Below are 24,063 nucleotides of genomic sequence, written 5' to 3'. Positions count from 1 at the left end.
ATCCACAACATTACTGTGTCTTGAGAGACACACACAAGCCTAGAAACATCTCATAAAAGAACTGTCAAAAGAGGGAACTAATGGGCTTTGATACACAGATTTTTTAAAGTAATACTCTTTCATTCTAGAAAATGGAGAAAGCATATCATTTAAGGCCAAAAAATCATAAAGTACACATTGAATTGCTTATAAATGGGCCAGAGAAATGTTTACCAAATCCTGGTTGAATGATGACAGCTCCTTAAAGCTTGAATAAATTATTTTAAAATGAATAGAAGTCTATGTTACTTTATGTTATAAAATGTAATCGTGTTCTACTAAATAGGTGATTCAGGCAAACCAGATTTAGATGCAAAGCTTCCCACTATACCTTAGTTTCCTCACCTGAAAAAATGAGAATACCTTACCCTGAGAAATAGGAATACCTTCCTTATATGGCTGTGTTAAGGATGAAAGTTAATGAGCAGTTCTGGATATATTTTAGGGACTCAATACATTGTAACTAGTTCTTTTCATCAGTCCTAGGAATCGTCATTGTTTTCTTCCGTAGGTAGTAGTATACTTGGGGAACTTACTACTTCATGAGGTTTAAAAATATTGGTGTAAAGGTTTCACACATGGCTGTTTAATGGAGTACAGATGTTTAGGTACCTTCTGACCTTTGAAGATGAGCACTAGGGGAGAGCACCTATCTAACTAAGCTATCTTTCAGGTCCAAAGTTGTGCCATACCTGAGCCTAAGGAAGATCAGTCTGGCCCACAATCACATTTCTTCTTACACTCCCATGTGTTTTCATCAGTAACAGGTTCTGTGACATTGAAGTTTTAAAATTTATTCTCAAACTTGCTGGCTTTTGTAAATCAGAAGTCAGGACCTGCAGTTGAGAGCAGGGCAATGTTCATTTTATGGTTCCCATTTGGAACTTCTGGTGTTTCCGTTCAGTCTTTGTGGGCTAACACATGTGGTGCCTCCCTTCTTCCAGGAGACATATAAGCCCTTATTTACCTCAGTTTTCCTTAGTTACACCTGCTCCAGAGGATGAGGCATATCTTTTAGAGATACACCCAGCATTCCCCTCAACAGAATATAGTACATGACCATCTCAAACATGCCCTCCACATTTGGTGAAATCCCCCCTGTTGTTTTCTTATGATGCAGCAACAAAAAACAGTGACAGAAACTTAATTTTATTTTCATAAGATTGCCCTACACTCTTGTGCCTTTTAAATTATTTTCTTATAGTAATCTACATGCAATTCAATCTTAACTCTCTGAAAGATTTATGGATGTATTCCACTACAATAATTGGGCCTTTCCTTTTGTCATGAAATTATTGTCTCTTACAGAGAATGAACATTGGTTTACGGGCATTCTTGGTCATAGCTGATAGCTTGCAGCAGAAAGACGGGGAACCTCCCATGCCAGTTACAGGAGCCGTTCTTCCTTCAGGAAACACATTGAGAGTAAAGAAAACGTATTTGAGTAAAACGCTAACTGAAGAGGAAGCCAAAATGATAGGTGAGTTTCAGAGTGCATTGGAACTAAGCCTTATTAAGCCCTTAAAATGACCAGTAGATATTTAACTTTAGTGAGATGCACTTTTTAAAAATCTTTATAGAAGTAGGTGATAAGACATTCCAACATTAATTGTTTTGATTGATTCATGCTGTGTTTTGTTTTACTGCTCTTTAAACTTTTCAGAACTTCCTGGTAAATACTTTGCCATTTAAATGTTAGACTTTTATCTATGGTCTTTTTAAGCCTCTAATATTCATTACTACATTTTTCAGTAAGCTTCCAAGACATCTGTGTGTTTTACTAGATAATCCTGTTTATCAATTCATTCATTCATCTCCTTCTTTTTTTCTTTAAATTAGTTTAACATGTGTTTTAAACATGCCAAATCTCACAACACACATCAAGTTATATTGTGGATTTAGACTACATGAGGTGATTTTCTGATTTAACTATCTTATCTAAAGAGGTGATTTTTTTGCATTTGTTCATTTGTTACCAAGTACCTAAATGTAGACACCTACTACAAACTTTATTAAGATAGTTACTGGATTCTGCAGACCTGAGGGAAACACAAGGAAACTTTTTGCTTGGAAATATTTCTCTTTAGTTATGCAATGTTTAAATGACTTTTAAAAGGTGTAATAGGCCGGGCACGGTGGCACAAGCCTATAATCCCAGCACTTTGGGAGGCTGAAACTCCACCTGAGGTTGGGAGTTCGAGACCAACCTGACCAACATGGAGAAACCCTGTCTCTACTAAAAATACAAAATTAGCAGGGCGTGGTGGTGCATGCCTGTAATACCAGCAACTTGGGAGGCTGAGGCAGGAGAATTGCTTGAACCTGGGAGGCAGAAGGTGCGATGAGCCAAGATCGCACCATTCCACTCCAGCCTGGACAACAAGAGTGAAACTCCATCTCAAAAAAAAAGATGTAATGCATGAGAAATAATCATGAATAATTATTTCACTAAGGTACAAATTTCAAATACAAAGGTATTTACTTTTCATTTGTATAATTCGTATACACATTCATCTTCCAGTGTGGGACATCGACAGTGTAGTTAATGAGAACAATAAAAATAATATAGCTAAAATATGTTTTTCTTCATTTTTGAATTTATAATGTGAAGTTATTTTATTTTACTAAAAAATTAACATATATTTCAGAGGGTCATATGGAGTTATTAAAGTCCTAACCCCAAATGAGAATTATTCTTTATTCACATAATCACTAATGATGGTGAATTTTCTTATGCTAACTAGAAACTTTAAAATTCAAATTGCTTTAATTTGAATTTTGTATTTTCTTATTATTTTAACTCTTCTGGAAAATGCTTCCAATTGAGTATTAGAATTCCTATAAATTGAATTTAAATGATTATCTGGTGAACACCTACTAAGTGCAAGGCACTATGCTAAAAGCTGTGCAGATGAGGTTGAATCAGACAGCCCTTTTGCTCAAGGAAGTCATTGACTGCTAAGGTCTTCAGTAAAAAATGTTATAGAGGATGAATAAATCAGGATATCCTTTGACAGATTCAGTTGAAGGTATAACTATAATGCATATTTTTCAGGCATGTCCTTATATTACTCTCAAGTACGAAAAGCTGTAGACAACATTTTAAGGCACCTTGATAAAGAAGTAGGAAGGTGTATGATGCTGACTAACGTACAGATGTTAAACAAAGAACCAGAAGACATGATCACGTGAGTACAGTAAAGACTTAAGTTATCATTGAAAGATTAACCAGAAGACACAAGTCGAGAGTATTCTCATTTATTCTGTATTTTGTTTTCATCTTCTTAGAGTTCTAAAAAGTAAACTAAAAGTAGTAAAGTTCTAAAAAAACTTTCACAGTATCTGATTAACTATAAAAATAAGGTTATATCTCTGATTGATCTATTTTATTTATATCTCAAGCATCGCTGGGTCAGTAAGTTAGAAACTGAGGCCCATGACTCACTGGTCCATGTTTTTCAGAAATGGCATTTTGTTCCCAGGCACCATCACAGCGCATGTGACATAGTGACATCCCAAATTTACAGACATTCCATCTGTATACATCTCATGACGGTTCCTACTTCATAGTTTCTGTGCGACTGATCACAGACTGCATCACAGAAAGCATTTTAAGAAAGCATTCATAGCTTCGAATGTATTCAAATCAAGTATTCTTATCCAAAATCTGAAGACCTAGATTTATAATTAGAACTTGCATTTGCTGTTTTTGTTTAACTATGGCAGAAACTAGGATTAGGTTATAATTCTATATTAAAGTTTGGACTTTGTTGTTGGGCTATGAATTAAATTACATTTGATAGCTGTGGCATCATTTCCAAAAATATAATTAGGTAAATTTATTCTATCATCCATCATATTCAACTGCAAATATAAGAACTAATCTGAAGATTGTTACCTATATAGAGAGGTTCACATTGTGGTGTGCATTTTTATTGTGATAGTAACATGTACTCATGATTAAAGCAAAGGCAAAAATGCAGAATTATTTTAAATATGTATTTAGTAGAATCTAAAGTTAAAATAAAAGCCTCCTTAGAGCCCCACGTGAAATCTGCAGCCATTTCTTGGCTCAATGTGATTCCTCCATTCCTTTCCTTGTGTCAATATAAATGTATGTGTATACATACCTCTTTTTTTCCCATAAAAGTGGGATTATACAGTGCATATTATCCTGCAGCTCGCCAATTACTCAATTTAAATAGCATGAGATGATGTTGCTTTAGACTTTTCAACCAAAATAATAGCGGAATTTATATTGACCAAGATTGGTAACATTAAAAATATTATCCACAGTTCTAGTTCTTACCTCACAAATTGCCAGATTATCAATAAACTTTTGACCTCATTTTTCCATACTCCTTACATATATTATAGCCATTTTCAATTTATAACGTAGAAGATACAAGAAATGCATTAGGCCAGGCACGGTGGCTCAGCACTTTGGGAGGCCAAGGCAGGCAGACCGCTTGAGGTTAAGAGTTCAAGACCAGCCTGGCCAACATGGCGAAACCCCATCTTTACTAATAATACAAAACTTAGCCGGGCATAGTGGCGCACACCTGTAATCCCAGCTACTCAGGAGGCTGAGGCAGGAGAATTGCTTGAACCCGGGAGGCGGAGATTGCAGTGAGCCAGGATTGGGACACTGCATTCCAGCCTGGGTGACAGTGGAACTCTTTCAAAAACAAACAAAAAGAAATGCATATAGTTGTTTCCTCACAAAAGAAAAAAGAACTTTAAAAGAACCTTAAAGGAAAATCATATTTGTACTCAATAGGCATCATGAGATAGGTTCAGGACAAAAACAATATATTCAAAATCATAAAAAGGTACATGTTTAAATGTAAACATTTTATTTATGTTTTAATCAATATTTCAAACTTTTTCTAAGATTTTTCTTTACTTTTTCCTATTCAAACATCTTAAGACCCCCAGATAGGGCTAGAAATATTTTTCGTGCTAGAATTCAAGGCAGATTCCTTAGTGGAAAATAATTCATTGCTTCATTTCCAAACAAAAAAAAAAGGGAAGAAGAGAAGAGAAATGTTAGGGAATCACATAAGCATTTAGGAGAAGAGGGTGGAGGCCCACACAACACTAATGGAACAGTCACTGGAGTTGATATTTGAAGCTGGTCCACCACTTTCCCAGGCCCTACATAGGGTAAGAACTTGAACATTGAACATTCTGTGTTGCTCAGTCTTTATTTCTTATCCCTTTTGTGGTTCATGCTAGTATGAAAAAAGAAAGAAAGAAAATAACAAGTAAAGAAATAATAATTTTAATATCTGTTAATAAATTTTCTTAATTATGTTATTTTGGGGATTTATATGCTTCCCATAAAAGGCCAGACAGCAAAGACTGCAGTAGTAAGAGGAGATCCTGCAGCAGTGAGTTTCTAATCTAGGCTTGTTTTATCATCTTGAAAGTCTGGCAGAGTTCGCCCTTACACTTCAGGCCAGGCAAGGTCATCCATTTTCCGACAGATATAAAAATAATCCCAGCTGTTAAAGACATCTGGTGAGCAAACTAGTAGAACTGTTTAAACTACTCACTGTGTTATTACAACTGAACAATTAGAAGAGATCTCTAGGCTCTAACACTGTACAGCTATTGAGGATATCATCTGAAAACATTTCTTTCCTTGGCTGATAGGAAAGCCCTGTGCAACTGCTTCCTCTTCTCCAGGGTCCTCAACAGCTCATGCAAAAGCTCTATGGATGACAAAAGTCATAAGGTTATTAAGAAAAAAATATTTTCTTAATAACCTTATGACTGCCCACAAAAGCAGATTATTTTGGAAGACAACATATTATGTGTTTTATTTTTCATATAAACAATTTTGTATTCATTCTTAACAAACTTGTAAAAGCACATTAAAAGGTAGTGTTACAGAGCAAAATTGCTGTTTGATTATGATCTGTAGATTACAGAGGATTGATTCTGCTAGTTGCATTTCTATTCTGACTACAGTTACTGTTCCAAAAAGGAATTACTTTTATGCTACTTTGCATTTTCATTATTGTGCTTGTGTCCTAGGATCACATTAATTTGGTACTGATTCTATATTTATGCTCAGAAGACTAAGTCATCAGGCTTTAGATATGCTGTTACATATTGTCACTTGGGTCATTTGAAAGATTTTGGTGGGTAGTTGAATTATTCCGTAAAGGTTATTGATAAAATAAGTGGTTAAAAATCAAACAGTTAGCCAGGCGCAGTGGCTCACGCCTGTAATCCCAGTACTTTGGGAGGCTGAGACGGGCGGATCACGAGGTCAGGAGATTGAGACCATCCTGGCTAACACGGTGAAACCCCATCTCTACTAAAAATACAAAAAAAAAATTAGCCGGGCGTAGTGGCGGGTGCCTGTAGTCCCAGCTACTCAGGAGGCTGAGGCAGGAGAATGGTGTGAACCCAGGAGGCGGAGGTTGCAGTGAGCCAAGATTGTGCCACTGCACTCCAGCCAGGGAGACAGAGCGAGACTCCGTCTCAAAAAAAAAAAAAAAAATCAAGCAGTTACCTATTAAAACAACTAAAAATTGAAATAACACAAAATATATATTTCTCCTTCACATTTTCCAACAGAATGCAGAAGGCATTAATTATCATTAAACATTCATATTCTCTTGGCCGGGCGTGGTGGCTCAAGCCTGTAATCCCAGCACTTTGGGAGGCCGAGACGGGCGGATCCCGAGGTCAGGAGATTGAGACCATCCTGGCTAACACGGTGAAACCCCGTCTCTACTAAAAAATACAAAAAAAAAACTAGCCAGGTGCAGTGGCGGGCGCTTGTAGTCCCAGCTACTTGGGAGGCTGAGGCAGGAGAATGGCATGAACCTGGGAGGCGGAGCTTGCAGTGAGCTGAGATCCGGCCACTGCACTCCAGCCTGGGCGACAAAGTGAGACTCCGTCTCAAAAAAAAAAAAAAAAAAAAAAAAAAAAAAAAAAAAAAAAACCTTCATATTCTCAAGAAATTAATTAAAAATAGAGAAGGAAATCTCCATAGAGGTCAGGCCCATCAGTATCACTTTAAAAGTCAGAAATGGGTGCACAACTATATACATTTCAGAATTTTACTTATTTTGAAAGATTTATTTTGGAAGCACTTAATTTTTTGAAAACAGGACAAAGGGCTCTAGGGGAGAAGCATAACTCATGAGGCAGAGAAGATGCTAGATATCACAGTTACAAAAGGCACCATTCCATATATATATATACACACATACATACACACACACACATATATATATATATGTATGTATATTCCATTTTTAAATGCTGAAAGTAGGAATGAATGAAATACATTTCTTTATGTCGATGTACTTAGCCATTTCTGTGATTCTGGTGTTTTAAATGCAACTGGACTAGACCCAACTAAAGGGTAAACTCAAGGTAAAATACTATTGATATCAGCATTTTTCTTTTCAGATGTATACTTCTGTCTTACATTTAAATTACTTAAAGTTTTATTAGAACTGGTCAGGCTACAAAGGGCATAAACATTTGAGAATAACATGGAGCTAACACCAGGCTATGACTCAGAAGGCATGGATTCTAGTCTTTGTTCACGTACTTAATTCATTTTGTTTTTATTTTCACAGCTTTTTGACCTATTTTAAAATTTTGTCTTCTAATTCTAGGGGTGAGAGAAAGCCAAAAATAGATCTTTTCAGGACCTGTGTTGCTGCTATTCCTCGACTGCTTCCTGATGGGATGTCAAAACTTGAACTTATTGACTTGCTGGCTAGGTAGGTGAGAACATTGTTTGACCAAAATTAATTTCAATCCTTTGTCATGACTCCTGAAAAAAAAAAATGGAATGGTAGTTTACAATGGACAAATATTTACCAAATGAGGTACTGTGTATGGGCACGAGAAAACACATTTTTAAAAATTATTTTTCCCATGTTCAAGGGGTTTAAAATCCAACTTAGAAGCAAATACATAAGCACATAAGGTCGTTAACAACCCAAACCTGTGTTGTGCAAACTAATGGCACAAAAAATGTATGATATATGATTCATGGGTAAGAGATTACTGTGGACTGGGGAAGGCAACAAATAACTCTTGAGAGAAGGTGGAACTTGAACTTCCCTTGAAGGGAAGGTAGAGTTCAAAAAGGTAAAGGCAGAGACATGAGCAAAGGCACAGAGGTAGAACCAGGAAATGAAATGGGTATGGCCAAAAAATAGTTCATTCGGAGTCTGATACCCAATCTGAGGCCCACAGACCCCCAGGGGGACAAGAATGCAGGTGGTCGATATCCTAAACTAGTTTTAGTATAGTGCTTCAAAAAACTGCCCAAAATCATATTTATCACCCTCCCAATGCACAATCCAATGAGAACCTAAAATTTATTTTCTTTGAGTGAAATTATCTTATTATAGTTTAGTAAGCTTAGTTATCTCACATTGATCTGGAGCTCCAGTTGACAGTTATGCATGTCTTTAATTTAAAAATCAAAAGTGACATAACCTAAGTGCAATTTGGAAAGCAAAATTATTAGACACATGGGTTGCATGGAATGAGGAAGAACAAAAGTCATTGGTTTGGGGGGGAAAAGAGAAAATAGTTTACAAACCCATTGATGAAAGGAAATGGAAATAAGACTGAAGAGGTAGATTTTCAGCTAATCTTAAGTGCTTGTTGAGGCATTTGGAATGATGAAGTTTTAAGCTGGGGAACAAGATGACAAAAAATGTCAATTTAGGCTTTATAATCTGATTATGGTAGAATAAAAGAAAAGCCTGGAGAAGGATAACAAATAGTCATGCTGACTGAATGAATGATGCATTACGCATAGCCTAGTTTACTCACTTTCTCTGACCTTCTGAGAGCACCTTTCCCATCAATATTCAAATAAATAACCCAAGCTCCCACCCTACCTGGCTGCACATAATCTGGTGGCCTCCTGAGGCTCTGAGTGTCCCTATGGAGCCCCACGTCTCCTGGTTATTGTGGTCATGGTCCTCTCTTACGTGGGCAGCCAGCTTGGCCCCTCTGTTGATTACCTCTTGCTATCTAGTACTAACTTTTAGAACCTACTGCCTTTTCCCATTCTTTAATTTGCATTTGGACACAGCCACTCCCTTCCTCCTTCCTGACACCACTAGCACAAGAACAGTGCTGGATGTGAAGGCTTCCTGAAGGTCTGTTACCTTCAAAACCATGATTTCAAGCCGTTGTGCTCTCTGACCACAGCCTTCCACCTTCTGGCTGCCGATGTCACCCACGACTGTAGCCTCTTTCTGCTGTCATCAGCAGCCTTCCAGCCGTGGATCCTTCTTCTTTCCAGTCCACGCTTAGGGTATACCTTTTGAGACCTAGCAACCAGAATATGAGCGAAGAGCACATTCCCTGGAAGCAGGAAAGCAGAGGGAAACAGGAAAAAATAAGCCTGGATCAAAAAGGGCTTTCCAGTTCAGGGCAAGGGGAAGACCTGTGGAGGAACAAAGAGTGGGTTTCCAAAGAATAATGAAATGATGATTTAGGGGCTGGGGGAAGCTGAGGGAAAGAGAGACTAAGACTGGAAGGATCATCCATGCTAATATTGAGTCACCGGGGATGAGGGCAGAGACTGAGAATAGAGAAAAGCTGTGAGACAAGGGCTAGAGCTACCGAAAACATAAAGGAGAGCCTGTCCGTTTGCTGTGGACAGCATTGGAGAGGGCGGCATGACCAGGAGACGTGTATTTCCCCAGATCACAGGTGGCTGAGCAAAAAGCCCCTGTCCATGGCCTCATGACCATCTGGAGAAAGAGGGCCACCATCAACAGACATGGAGGAAGCAGGACAAGAGAATCGGAAGAAAACAATCCTCTAAAAGCCTGAACTTCATTTCTCTACATTCCTTTGCCATTTTACTACCTGCATGATCCGGGCAAATTATTTAACCCTCAAGCCTATCCTTTTCCCTTGGTAAAATTTTGGTGAAATTGGAATGAGACTGCCTACCTCTTAGGACTGTTGAGAGGGCTAGATGACAAGACGTGTGGTTAGAGAGAGGAGGCGTCTGCAGGGAAAAAGTTTTCAGTTAAATTGAAGTAGAAGGAAAGTTCACTTTATTCAATAGAAGTCTAATTGGTGATTTTATACACCGAGGCCTTTGAAGTACCACGTGTTTTGAACAGCATGAAGTGTTCTCTTTCTGGTAAAGTCTCTAATGCTATTTTGCCATAAGTCTGAGTGGGAGGCTCCTACCTCTGGAATCACCTTGACAACCCAATCCAGTGAAGCCCAAATCCCCAGACCCTGGTGCCAGGCGTGTAGGGAGGGAATTCTGTCAGATGTGGTTGGAATGCTAGTGCTATTTATAGTGCATCCTGTTTATTATTAGTTACATTCTTACCAAGCCCAAAGCAATGGGTGCTGTTTTTTGTTTTGTTTTGTTTTGTTTTGTTTTTCTTTCTTTTTTTTTTCTCTGAGGGAACAGAACAAATAAATATTTCTGAGAGTTTAAGTCTTAGGGAGAAATCAAGAAAATGACTGGCTTATATGGGAAATCCATGAAGGGACCTTTTTAATAAGCTTCAAAAGAAGCCAGAGGCTGTTCTCCTCGGGGGGAAGGATAACTAGAGTAAGTGACCTGCACATAGAGTCCTATAACCTGTGAGAAAATGAGCCTCTTCAGATCTCCTCCAGAGGGTCAGAGGACAAAAGTGAAGTAATTCAATAGCAATAAATGTGGGTTTCGAGTGCCACACAAGTCTTCAGTCACTTTATACCCTCACAGTCCAGTTGCCTTCAGTTCAATTGACCTGAGATAATATACAGTCTAGTCAGAGAGGGGTAAGACCTGTTATTTCTGACACTTCACAGTCACATCCGTGGTACTTTTTTTTACTTAAAAACTTGTTTTATTTTTTTCATAATTGGTAAAATAAGGGCAGTGTTCATGCAGGTTGTCCGTCCCTCCCAGCTCAGTTCCCTGTAAGGAGTTTCAACTGTATGTCCCACACAACTGCCCTCAGGCCCTTGCTGCCCTTTGAGTAATGGCTGAATGTCACAGACACTCACACCTCAGACATGCATTAGTATGTTGCACATGACAACAGTGTATACAACGAAGCTGGAAAACTGCCTTCTTCAAGCTACTAGATTTCTTACTTTACATGTATTGCTCAGCCAGCTCATAATAGCCAAGTGTGAGAACCTTTCCATGGGGCTCCATGGAAGCTTCACAGGCCCTCCTGACATCGTGGTAAGACCCATGGGGGTGCTTCCTTCCCATCCTCTGCAGAGCCTGACCTGCGCAGCTGTCGTGATCCCTGAAGATTCTCCAGACAGAGAGGGGAGCTGTCTCCCCTTGGCAGCCGCCATCTTTTTCTCTCGCTCTCCTCTCCTAGATGTTTCCTGCTCTGTCATTTGACCACAAGAGGGAGCTTTCGCTAGCAGTCCACAGGCTCCTGTCCTTGTCACTTCCTGCAGTACCTTGCATGCACCAAGGACTTGCTGTTCAGTATTCACCCTCCTCTTTCAAAGCTCTCAGCAAATGTTAGTTTATCATTTTCAGATATCTTCACATTCAAAGAACATACACCGTGCTATACAATGCCTTTCATATACATTATGTTAGATAAGCTGGGCACATGTTCATTCTTATTTTTAGATAAGGACATTGAATTTCAGAAGGGTAAATCTGATTTCCCAAATTTATAGAATTTTCCAAATGTCATTGGTTTTATGCAAAATCATAAACACGTTTTGTGTGGTGTTTCCTTATTATTTGTAGAAACTTCTGAGATAATGCATACACAGATTCCACAGTCTTCTGGGGTATCTAAAAATTATTAAACATTTATTCTGCTTTCCCTTTTCCACATATGCCTGTGTTGTGGAAAGTGGTTAGTTGTTTGGAGTAGCTGAAAGAGAACTCGTTTCAATTGTATGTATTGCCTCAATAATTCCCTTAGTCATATTTCTGCATTTTAGTTGAGATGTAGTTCGAACCACTGTAAATAGATGGGGGTTCATTCTTTAATAGCCTCCAATAAGAAATTTCCACCCCTTCTGGTGAACTACCCTGATGGTGAATAGTCCACCTCTCTCAAGTTCCTTCTTTTGGAAATCCTTGTCCGCTGGGCTTCACTTTCAGTGTTTCTTCCTCCACTGCCCTTGGTGACATTGTGGGGCACTTCTTCCTAATAAGCTTTTGCTTATCTTGCCTAGTTCAAAGGAGGATGTTTCTCCTAATTTGTCTTTTCTTCTGGATATGGTTTGTGAATTTGAAATCACCCCTTTTCTTTCTTGCATCTCTGTAAAAAACATTAAAAGCTACTGAGGTGATTCCATCAGAATCCGAAGCTCACCTTATGCAAGTGTTTTCTGTTAAAAGTCATATTTCTGATGTGACAAACCAAGAAGGCAGCTTTGTTCTATTTTTTCCCCATTTTATGACATGTCCTGACTTGTTCAGTAGCACCCTTGTCTGAGCAGCACGTGCCCTTGTGATCACACCACTCACTTGTTCTCCATCACCGCAGACAGGGCCCAGGACCACTGGCAGTGGCACAGGTGGCCTGTGCAGAATACAGCTGTGCATTCGCTTTCTGACATGAGCAGTGAGAATCACACCAGGCCTGCTTGGTGCTCCTGATCCCAGCTGCCTGGGAGGGGCAGCTGCAATTGGTATTGGCAACACTGGTTTCTTTTATTGTAGGCTTCTGAGAACCAAATCAGCTTCTCAGAAATTTAGCCTGAGTTCCCCAAGCTAGCCAGATATCTTCACAAGTTGCTTTCTTTTAAAGTCTCTCTGTTCTCTCTTAATTGCTGCCACCAAACTCTCTCAAAGGACAGTTTTTAAAATTATAACTGTACCTGTTTAGTTTGCATTTGAGACATGTTCTTTCTTTCCTGGTCTAGTTTCTCTATCAAGATGGCCCAGTTGGGGGAACCGCTGTCTCTCACCCTCATCCTTGCTAGAGAAGGAGATCTAATAGGATTTGTAAATCCGCAGGCCAGCTCCACGCTGCTTTCCTGGGTAGTCAGAATGTCTGGACATCTTTCTCATTTAACTCCAAGCCTTCTTTTCCCTTTTAGATAGCTGTTGTTGTTTTTGTTTTTTTGGGTGTTTTTCCTGCTTTATAATGTAAAATCCCATGTGTTTCACAAGATCTTGATTATCTGGTCAAAATCTAATAAAAGTAAAAATGAGGAAGAACTGAGTGGAAGAGATGGCAACTGTATCTCACAGGCAGCTCTCTGCTTATACGCTTCAAGGGACAGACACAGGGAGGGAGCCTTGTCCTTTTCCCAGCTTCTTCCCCTTACCCCTCACCTGCTACCCACAGACTCGTCTTGATAGGTGATTTCCTCTCAGTCTCAGTTCTGTGGCAGTCTGGGCCTTTTTCTTCTACAAACATTCCACTTTTATAACCAGCTGAGCCTTCTATCCCAGAAGCCCTTTCCCCTCCCTGGTCTTCATCCTCCAGGAATATTTTTGAGCCTTTCACTGGTAGAGTAGGTAAATGCTGTCATTTTAAGAGACATGACCACCAGGAATAGCAAGGACTACACTGCCTTGGGGCTCCAAGAGTCCTGAAAATGATCCTGCATTGTGGGTTTGAAGTTAAAACAGATTCTAGATTGCAGATTGTGCGTGAGAGCAAAGTTAGATGAAGAGTAGAATCAATCTCATTTGGAAAGCTGAAAGTGTTGGCCCTTACTTAAAGGCTTCATGAAAATAGACCATGACATGGCTTTCGTCCTTGGTTCTTGCCTGGTTTCATGATTATATTGGTTTGCTAGGGCTGCCATAACAAAGTGTCAAAAAATGAGTGGCCTAAACACCACAAATTTATTCTCTCACAGTTCTGGAGGCTAGAGGTCCAAGATCAAGGTGTCAGCAGGGTTGTGTCCTGCTCAAGACTATGAGAGGGAATCTGCTCCAAGCCTCTCACCTGGCTTCTGGTAGTTTGCTGGCACTCTTTGGCATCCCTTGCTTTGAGAAGCATCACCCTGATGTCTGCCTTTATCTTCATATGGCATTATCCACTTGTGTTTGTCTGTCTATAAAAGTGCGCTTCTTATAAGGACAGCAGTCATATTGGGTTAGGGGCCCACAACCTCTTCTTCACTTAGCTAATTATGTCTGCAATGACCTCATTTCCAAATAAGGTCACATTCTAAGGTACTAGGAGTTAGGACTTCAACATATGAATTTTGTGGGAGACACAAAATTGTGACCACTGTCATTACTATCAGTTAACATTTATGTAGTGTCTGCAATTCCTGGTTACTAAACTATTACCTGTCCTAAAAATGGTGGCTTGTTATCTATGGAAGCTTATTTTCTTTTTTTTTTTTTTGAGACGGAGTCTGGCTCTGTCGCCCAGGCTGGAGCGCTGTGGCCGGATCTCAGCTCACTGCAAGCTCCGCCTCCCGGGTTTACGTCATTCTCCTGCCTCAGCCTCCCGAGTAGCTGGGACTACAGGCGCCCCCCACCTCACCCGGCTAGTTTTTTGTGTTTTTTAGTAGAGACGGGGTTTCACCATATTAGCCAGGATGGTCTTGATCTCCTGACCTCGTGATCCGCCCGTCTCGGCCTCCCAAAGTGCTGGGATTACAGGCTTGAGCCACCGCGCCCGGCCGGAAGCTTATTTTCTAAGACCTTCAGGACCATAGACAGGTCTAAATATAGTAAATTAGAATAATAAACATAAGATGGGGAAATGACTTCAAGTGCTTTTCATAAACTAGTGTTTTCAAACTATGGACTGCAGAGATGACTCAGCTGCTTGGCCAGTGAAGGAGTGTATTGTCCCCAAATGGGTGGGCTTCCAGCCGTTTACCCCCAGCTTTAACCAGAGTGACTCAGGTTTTATGTATCTATATATTGAAGTTTGTATTAGAATTCTCCAGAGAGAAACAGGAACAATAAGATGTATATAGAGAGAAAGAGATTTATTGTAAGGAATTGGCTCATGTAGTTATGGAGACTGGCAGGTCCAAAATCTTCATGGGGGGCCAGCAAGCTGGAGATGCAGGAGAGCCAGTGCTGCCATTCTCGTCTGAAGGCCGGCAGGCTGGAGATTCAGAAGAGCCAAGTTTCCAGTTTGAATCCAAACGCAGTCTGCTGTAGAACCAGGAAGAACCAATGTTGCAGATGAAGTCTAAAGGTGGTAGAATTCTCCTTTGCTCAGGGGAGTCCAATCTTTTGTTCTAGTCAGGCCTGCAGCTGGTCAAATGAGGCCCAGCCACATGAGGTGGGGAAACTGCTTTCCTCAGAGTCCACTGATTCAAATGTTAATCTCATCCAAAAACATACAGAATAATGTCAGCCAAATATCTGGGCACCGAGGTCCAGCCAAGTTGACACATAAAATTCACCACCACAGAGCTCTACATAAACTTCTGTTGGAAAAAAAGATAGATCTGCTGCTGAATGAAATATAAAGAAAGTTTGAAAACTCCTGTTTCAGACAATTCTAGATTGGAAGCCCAGGTTAAAGGCTTCTCATTCTTTTTTCAGCAACTACTTAAGAACTGTAGATTTAATTGTGTGAGACGTCCCTGAAAAATTAGCTTAGCTCTTCCTTCTCAGGGTCTGTTTAGAACTTTGCATGCTTTGGAGACAGAAAATGTATTCCCTGACTCAGTGTAAATCCGTGAACTAAAGAACTCTTTACCTAGTTTATATTGTCAGACTGGACTAACTGGTGTACTTTAAGTTTTAGAAAATAAGACAAGAGTTTGCTTATCTTATCAAGCTTTTGAAATACTATCTATTTGAGAGTGATAACTGGGGTGACTTGTGCCAGGCTTGTTTTGTGGGAAGTATTTTGGATTAAAGATTAGAAGTCCTAGATTGAATTCCTAGCTCTTCCCTTTGTTAATTTTGAGCAAATTCATTAACCACTCTGGGCCACAACGTTGTCTTCTATTTGTTGGGGATAATATCTGCCCTGGGTACGGAGCCTCCATCGACTCAGCCACGTTCTTGTCTGACACTGAACACCTGCAGGCTACTGAGTCCTGGAAACGCTATCTTTTAAATGTCTTTGACCTCCATCTGCCCTTGCCCTACTACACTTCTCTGCTTTTGTCAGGCTGTCACCACTTGTTGCTTAAGTCACTGCAGTGACCTCTTAGGTGGCCTGTGCCTTGTTTCTTCTTCAAGGCATTCTCCCTTTCCTGCGTGACTCTCTTTTCTCAAGAGTGAATCTAGTCATGTTTATTTCCCTATAACTTTCAGGATACAATTCATTTTCTTCTAATAATAGCTAACATTACCGAGTGCCTACTCTCTGATCTGTGTGGTGCTAAACATTGCACATGGATAATTCAGTGACCCTCACAACAGGTTTATGGAATGCAGTTACAGTTATATCCCCATTTCACCAATCTGAGGCTTAGAGATTAAGTGACTAGCCTGAAGTCACGTAGCTAATAAGCGACAGAGGCAAGACACTGATCCAGGCATTCTGATTCCAGAGCACACACTCTGAACCCCTTCCCTGCTGTGTTGTCTCCCTAGGTGGCCCAAAGACCCTTCAGTGAGCTGCATCTGCTTCCTCTCCAGCACTCTCTCACACCTCGCTCTTGCAGGCACCTCACCCAATAGACACAGCCACACCAAACTCAATATCCTAAGTGCTGTACACAGGGCATATAATGACTGAATCTTACGAAGGTGTCTCTTAAAAGCCTTTGCTTATTAAATAAATGAAAGAATATGTAAAGCAATAGATAAGCAATAATCCATCCTACCAATGTCAAGATTTAATATTATTGTGTTGTTCTAGATTAAACCACAGATACACTAGAATTCTGTTAACTCACTCAAAATTTCTCAACCTTGGCACTATCGACATTTTGGGCCAGAAAATTGTTTGTCACAGGGAACTGTCCTGTGCATTATAGGGTGTTTAGCAATATCCCTAGTTTCTACCCACTGGAGAGATGCCTGTACCACATCCCAAGGTGTGCAGCCAGAAATGTCTCCAGACATTGCCAAATATCCCAAGGAGCAAAACCGGTTTAGGACCACTGGCCTTACACCGATTGCTCATTTATACTGAGCTTCTGGATGAGTCCTTTAGCTTCTCCAGTACTCAGGTTCCTCATCCTTAAAAATAGGATTCGATACTCATTTATTCTGTAGCCAGTGATGTATTAAAAAGTGTTCATATACAGTACAGCTAAATGCAGTGTGATGTCTTGGATTGCATTCTGAAACAGAAAAATGACATCATTGGAAAACTGGTGAAATCTGAGTAAAGTTAATAGCTTCTTCCCAGTATTAAGTTCTTAATTTTGCTAAATGTACCATGGTTATATAAGATGTTAACATTACGGGAGGCCAGAAGAACACTATATCAGAAAACCCTGTATTATCTTTGCAATGCTTCAGTAATTCTAAAATTAGAAGTTTGTTTTGTTTTGTTTTGTTTTTTTGAGATGGAGTTTCACTCTGTTGCCCAGGCTGGAGTGCAGTGGCACGATCTTGGCTCACCACAGACTCTGCCTCCCAGGTTCAAGCAATTCTCCTGCCTAGCCTCCCCAGTACCTGGGACTACAGGCATGTGCCACCATGCCCAGCTAATTTTTGTATTTTTAGTAGAGACGGGGTTTCACCATGTTGGCCAAGATGACCTCGAACTCCTGAATTCAGGCAATTGTCCCACCTCAGCCTCCCAAAGTGCTGGGATTACAGGTGTGAGCCACCATGCCTGGCCAAATTAGAAGTTTTTAAAAAGTATTTATGTAAGTCATTTACTAAGCAAAAAATAAGGGAGACCCATTTTCAGACTCAAGTAGAAGAGATATATATTAATAGATGTTCCTTCTTAGCTCTAGAAGCCCAGTTAATAAAGTAAATGATGTTATTGTCTTTTATTCATTTCACAGGCTCTCTATTCATATGGATGATGAATTGCGACATATTGCACAAAATTCTCTTCAGGGTTTACTTGTTGACTTCTCAGATTGGAGAGAAGATGTACTATTTGGCTTTACCAACTTCCTGCTCCGAGAAGTAAATGATATGCATCACACACTCCTTGATTCGTCCCTGAAGTTGCTGCTGCAGCTGCTCACCCAGTGGAAACTAGTCATACAGACACAAGGAAAAGTCTATGAACAAGCCAACAAAATCAGAAATTCGGAGGTGATTTTCACACTTTACCCATGAATTTATATTCTTTTTAGTTGTTGGTGTTGTGGGGTGGGACAGTCTTACTCTGTTGCCCAGGCTGGAGTGCAGTGGCATGATCTCGGCTCACTGCAACGTCTGCCTCCCGGTTCAAGTGATTCTCATGCCTCAGCCTCCCGAGTAGCTGGGATTACAGGTGCATGCCATCACACCCAGCTAATTTTTGTATTTTTAGCAGAGATTGGGGTTTTGCCATCTTGGCCAGGCTGGTCTTGAACTCCCAGCCTCAAGTGATCCTCCCGCCTCGGCCTCCCAGAGTGGTGGGATTACAAGTGTGAGCCACCATGCCCGGCTGAATTTATATTCTTTTAGGCACTATATATGTGAATGAGAGGCAGTCTAGAACCTTTAGAATTCTTACTTCCAGCCACCTAAGAACTTCCTGTCTGGTGGTGGGCCTTAGTTCTTCCACGGGCATAAATTGTGACCAAGAAACTCAGAGCATGATATTCCACATCAGGTTAGACCTGTTAACATTCACAAGGTCATTTAGGGAATAGAAATTGTTTTTTGCAGAGAAGTATGATTGCATATCTATTTGTAAGAGCAAATGACTACAGTCCAGGGACTTGGAGCTGGATGTGGGTGGGAGTGTGGGTGTGGATGTGGATGTGGGTGTGGATGTAGGTGTGGATGTGGGTGTGGATGTAGATGTGGATGTAGGTGTGGGTGTGGGTGTAGATGTAGATAGGATGTGGATGTGGATATACATATGGATGTGATATGGATGTGGATAGGGATGTGGATGTGGACATGGATGTGGATGTAGGTGTGGATGTGGGTGTGGATGTGGATGTAGGTGTGGATGTAGATGCAGATGTAGATGTGGATGTGGATGTAGGTGTGGGTGTGGATGTGGATGTAAATGGATATGATATGGATGTGGATAGGGATGTGGATGTGGATGTGGGTGTGGATGTGGACATGGATGTGGATGTAGGTGTGGAGGTGGATGTGGTTGTGGATATGGGTGTAGGTGTGGATGTGGACATGGATGTGGATGTAGGTGTGGAGGTGGATGTGGGTGTGTGTGTGGGTGTGGGTGTGGATGTAGCTGTGGATATAGATGTGGATGTGGATATTGATGTGGACATGGATGTGGATGTAGGTGTGGGTGTGGATGTAGATATGGATATGGATGTAAATGTGGATGTGATAGGGATGTGGATGTGGATAGGGATGTGGATATGGATGTGGGTGTGGGTGTGGGTGTGGATGTAGATAGGATGTGGATGTGGATGTAAATGGATGTGATATGGATGTGGATAGGAATGTGGATGTGGATGTAGAAGTGGATATAGATGTGGATGTGGATATTGATGTGGATGTGGATGTGGGTGTGGGTGTGGATGTAGATATGGATATGGATGTAAATGTGGATGTGATAGGGATGTGGATGTGGATAGGGATGTGGATATGGATGTGGGTGTGGGTGTGGGTGTGGATGTAGATAGGATGTGGATGTGGATGTAAATGGATGTGATATGGATGTGGATAGGAATGTGGATGTGGATGTAGAAGTGGATATAGATGTGGATGTGGATATTGATGTGGACATGGATGTGGATGTGGGTGTGGGTGTGGATGTAGATATGGATATGGATGTAAATGTGGATGTGATAGGGATGTGGATGGGGATGTGGTTGTGGATAGGGATGTGGATATGGATGTGGGTGTGGGTGTGGGTGTGGATGTAGATAGGATATGGATGTAAATGGATGTGATGTGGATGTGGATAGGAATGTGGATGTGGATGTAGAAGTGGATATAGATGTGGATGTGGATATTGATGTGGACATGGATGTGGATGTGGGTGTGGGTGTGGATATAGATATGGATATGGATGTAAATGTGGATGTGATAGGGATGTGGATAGGGTTGTGGATATAGATGTGGATATTGATGTGGATGTAGATGTGGATATTGATGTGGATGTAGATGTAGGTGTGGATGTACATATGGATATACATATTGATATGGATATGGCAGTGGATATAGGTATATAAAAGTCAACTGTCCACTAGTTGTTTTTAGCCAGCAACATCTGGGTTGCTTTGTTCAATATCCACGGAGAAGACAGCGCAGTCTTGTTGTTTATCCTTTCATGTCTCAGTCCTAAATGGTTAAGGTAGTGATAACATTTTGCAGAGCGCATTGAGGAGGAGTGTTGTCAGAGGAGAACCAGGGCGGTGGGAACTTGGCATTGGCAATGAGCAGATGGAGAAAGGGGTCTGGCTGGAGAAGAGTGGAACTGAGAGTCTAAAGACTGTGGAGGCTCACAGCAGTATAGTAGCATCTGGGGAACAGCTGGGATTTCTGAGAGGCTAACCCCAGAGATGACATTCACCTCCTTCTCCCTTCCCTGTGTTGTAGACACGCCAACACATGATAGGTAGGAAACCAAGGATTATATGTGCTTGTAATGGAAAAACAATAATGAAGGTGGAAACTTCCCTGTTGACTGGCTTGCTTTTACTTTAGATTCACTTGGTTGGGGATTGGGAACTTTCAGAATCCATCACACACCTGTGCAAAACCTAGAGTAGAATCTAACATACAAACAAGTAGGCAAGGAGAAATAGAAAGTAAATGTTTGAAAATTCGATTTAATAGTATCCAAAAGTCTGTGGAGAATTTAAATAACAACTTTGGCCACTTTGATTGTATATACAGTGTAATACCAAGTGGTAAAGATGAAAGGAGTTGTGTTTTTATTAACATTAATAGCCTTTGAAGAGTTATTTTTCATCAGAAGTAACAGATGGTTGATTGTATTCCACTAACAATTGATCTGAAAGACAGAAGGGGATCTAGGATATTTCATGAATAATAATAATACATTCATAGACATGTCTGGTTCTAAACCATTGTTATTTATTTTAACATTTACAAGGTCAAATGTGCAAAAGATATATAAAACGTGAGTTTATTCTTCTTCCATTGTTATTTTGCTGAATACAGAATGTTGTTCTTATTGCATAACAGCTCATTGCAAATGGCTCCAGTCACAGAATTCAGTCGGAACGAGGTCCCCACTGCAGTGTACTCCACGCTGTAGAAGGTTTTGCTCTGGTTTTACTCTGCAGTTTCCAGGTGGCCACACGCAAACTGTCCGTTTTAATACTCAAGGAAATTCGAGCGTTATTTGTTGCCCTGGGACAGCCTGAGGTATGGATTTGTCCTCTGAATTTTTCTATTTCTTACTTTCAACTGTTCTGAAATTTAGATTAAAAAGTACAAATGATGCATTACTATTTCGTGTACTTTTATGTTACATGTGGTGTCACATTTTTCATTCATTGTTAGGTTTTAAACGATTGTAATAGCATTCTTGATCTACTAGATGTAAGTCATATTTTCTAAAAGCAATAGAAAAGACCAATCCCAGTTCTCCAGGAACATTACTTTGCTAAGAAGTGAAGAATTTTAAGATTAATTTAGGCTATGGATCATTTCCTCCATAGTGTTCAGCACACATCTAATTAAGAAGATATTATTACTTTATATTCGAGAATAAAGTTGAAAAAATAATATATCTCATTTGAAATGATCAAGGTGCCAGTTTGACAAATTGAAAGATGTTTAATCTTGATGATGGTAGAAAATGGCCTCACAAAAAACATGTCGTCTTGAAATGGGAGAAGGAAGCCAATTATTAAGCGTGATCAATGCCCGCTAACACCCCACATTTGGCCAAATGCTGTACACCTGGTTCACAGAAAACACTTCTTGCTCTCTTGCAAGTAGCGTGGGTGCCAAACCAAGTGCATAATTTGATGAAAGAAGGACCAGCTTTTCATGTCATACACTTCTTTAGAAAATGATCACTTTCTATTTTCTTCTTTTAAAAATAACTAATTTGGTTTTATAATACTTGACATAGTCACTGTCTTTATAAAATATTTTCAACTTCACAGTCTTTTCTGTTCACATTTCTTTAGATAGCTTTCTGATATATTTCAGGGCCACATCTCTGGCATCTGGTAAATGAATCTCTAAGACATGCTGTATTTTAGCAAACCTTCATCAAGTTTGTAATTATGAAAGTAATGATAATAATAATTACCATGTATGTGTCAGGTACTGTGCTAAGTGCTTTATACATAATATCTCATTTAACCCTCATAATAACCTAAGGATTGATTTGGTTATTATCCCATTGTACAGATACTGAGACTGAGGCTTAGAGAGGTTAAATGCCTTCCCCAAAATCAACAGCTGGAGTGTAACAGAGCCAAAATTCAACAACAGATATATACACATGGCTCTAATGCCCCACTTCTTAAGTGTTAATCCAGTAGACTGCATCAAGGATGTTCCTCATATGTTGTTTTCTTTGACCTGCCATAATGTTTTTTAAATCATTGTCATTCACACACAAATAGAGACATTCTAAGGCTTTTCTATAAGGTTTTTGAGTAAATAATTTTATATTTTCAGATTTCTCCATAATAAAGGGTGGTAAATGAATATATAATATATAAATAAATGAATATTCATTTATATATTCATTACATAGATTATGTTCATAATATATAAATGAATGGATGAATTTATTTATGATATATAAAATTATATAATTTATAAATATATAAATTTATTTATGATATATAAATATATTTATGATATTATTCATGTAGCATTTTCACTTACTCTCTCATGCCCTTTCCAATTTGCATATTATATCAAATTGTTATATACTATGTAGATACTACAAAGAGTGTGTTGTCAGTCTGGTTTCTTTGGGACTAAAATTCAGTCACAGTAAACAGTTTATCAGTTATTTTAACAGACCAATGACTTAAAATAAGTAGCATTTTAGTTGGTGGTCTAACAAAGCATGTTCTTGCAGGATTTCTACTTCTCGAAATTAATAACATGAACACCGTAGTGAATAACGTATGGTGCTGGTAGATTCTCATGTACATGTATGAGTCTGAAATTCAGGTATATGTCTTTTCAGTACAAAGTGAAATTGGAATTCTAATTATCTTCCATTAAACTTGAAAGATGAAGCTCAGAACCACAGGAGTTTTACTCACTGCCTTCCACCCTATAGGCACTCACTTTTCTGTGAGAAAATCCTTATCGCTGTCTCGCAAGCTGTCCTGCTTCGTGCATCAGACGAAGGTGGTGGGGTGGGTGGGGAGGATTAATTTTCCCATAGAGAGTAATCGCCTCCTCTTTGTACAGGATGACGACAGGCCGATGATTGATGTCATGGATCAGCTAAGTTCTTCCATTCTAGAAAGTTTTATTCACGTAGCAGTTTCGGATTCAGTAAGTACACATTTGATTCCAATTAATGGCTCTTAAAAGCTCTGGACCTATCTAAAGTAGAGAGTCAATGAAAAATTATGTGGAATAATTTGGGTGTTTATGGCAGATTAGTAAACTGACCCAAAGGTACTTACGAAGATAAGACTAGTTTTTCAGATGTTAGTTTAAGAGACATTCAGATAAATTTCACACAAAATCTGGGTCTTAGGAATATAGATAATACTTGTAAACTACAATTTTAAGAAGAATTGCTCAGGATTCTTAGGGAAAATTACTTTGCCTTTTTCATTGTACTTATCACTTAATATTAGACTTAACAATTAATATTGTACTTAATATGTAACTTCTATTTATGTGGTACTTTATAGTTTACAAAGTGCTTTCACATTTATTATTTGATTTGGTTCTCACAGTTACTGAAACTCAAAAATGTTAAGGGAGGAGTCCACAGTCACTCAAAAGGAGAGTTTTAGAGCCCAGGGTCAAGTCTGGGCTCTCGAACTCTCCTTCCCAGGTTTGGACTCTGAACCTAGGAGAGGTTTATCTGCTACACAAATACATTCTTCCTTTTTAAAAGCACATTGGCA

The 24,063-nt window shown here is 39.6% G+C and overlaps 1 protein-coding gene across 4 annotated transcripts in view; it reads left to right on the top strand.

The window, feature by feature from the left end:
• Positions 1-24,063, top strand: part of FRY (FRY microtubule binding protein) — a 271,683-nt gene that overhangs the window by 122,453 nt on the left and 125,167 nt on the right. For all 4 annotated transcript variants that reach the window (XR_004054740.1, XR_004054741.1, XM_030922400.1 and 1 more), the window contains exons 15-20: positions 1,348-1,519; positions 3,095-3,227; positions 7,686-7,793; positions 17,893-18,151; positions 21,182-21,364; positions 23,390-23,476. Coding sequence is in view for 2 of the 4 variants with exons in the window: in XM_030922400.1 (XP_030778260.1) it covers positions 1,348-1,519; positions 3,095-3,227; positions 7,686-7,793; positions 17,893-18,151; positions 21,182-21,364; positions 23,390-23,476 (942 nt within the window). In the remaining 2 variants the exon portion in view is untranslated. The remainder of the gene's footprint in view (positions 1-1,347; positions 1,520-3,094; positions 3,228-7,685; positions 7,794-17,892; positions 18,152-21,181; positions 21,365-23,389; positions 23,477-24,063) is intronic.

This window comes from Rhinopithecus roxellana, chromosome 18, assembly GCF_007565055.1.
Source record: "Rhinopithecus roxellana isolate Shanxi Qingling chromosome 18, ASM756505v1, whole genome shotgun sequence".
NCBI classification, from domain to species: domain Eukaryota; kingdom Metazoa; phylum Chordata; class Mammalia; order Primates; family Cercopithecidae; genus Rhinopithecus; species Rhinopithecus roxellana.
This window is presented reverse-complemented; position numbering and strand designations above follow the sequence as displayed.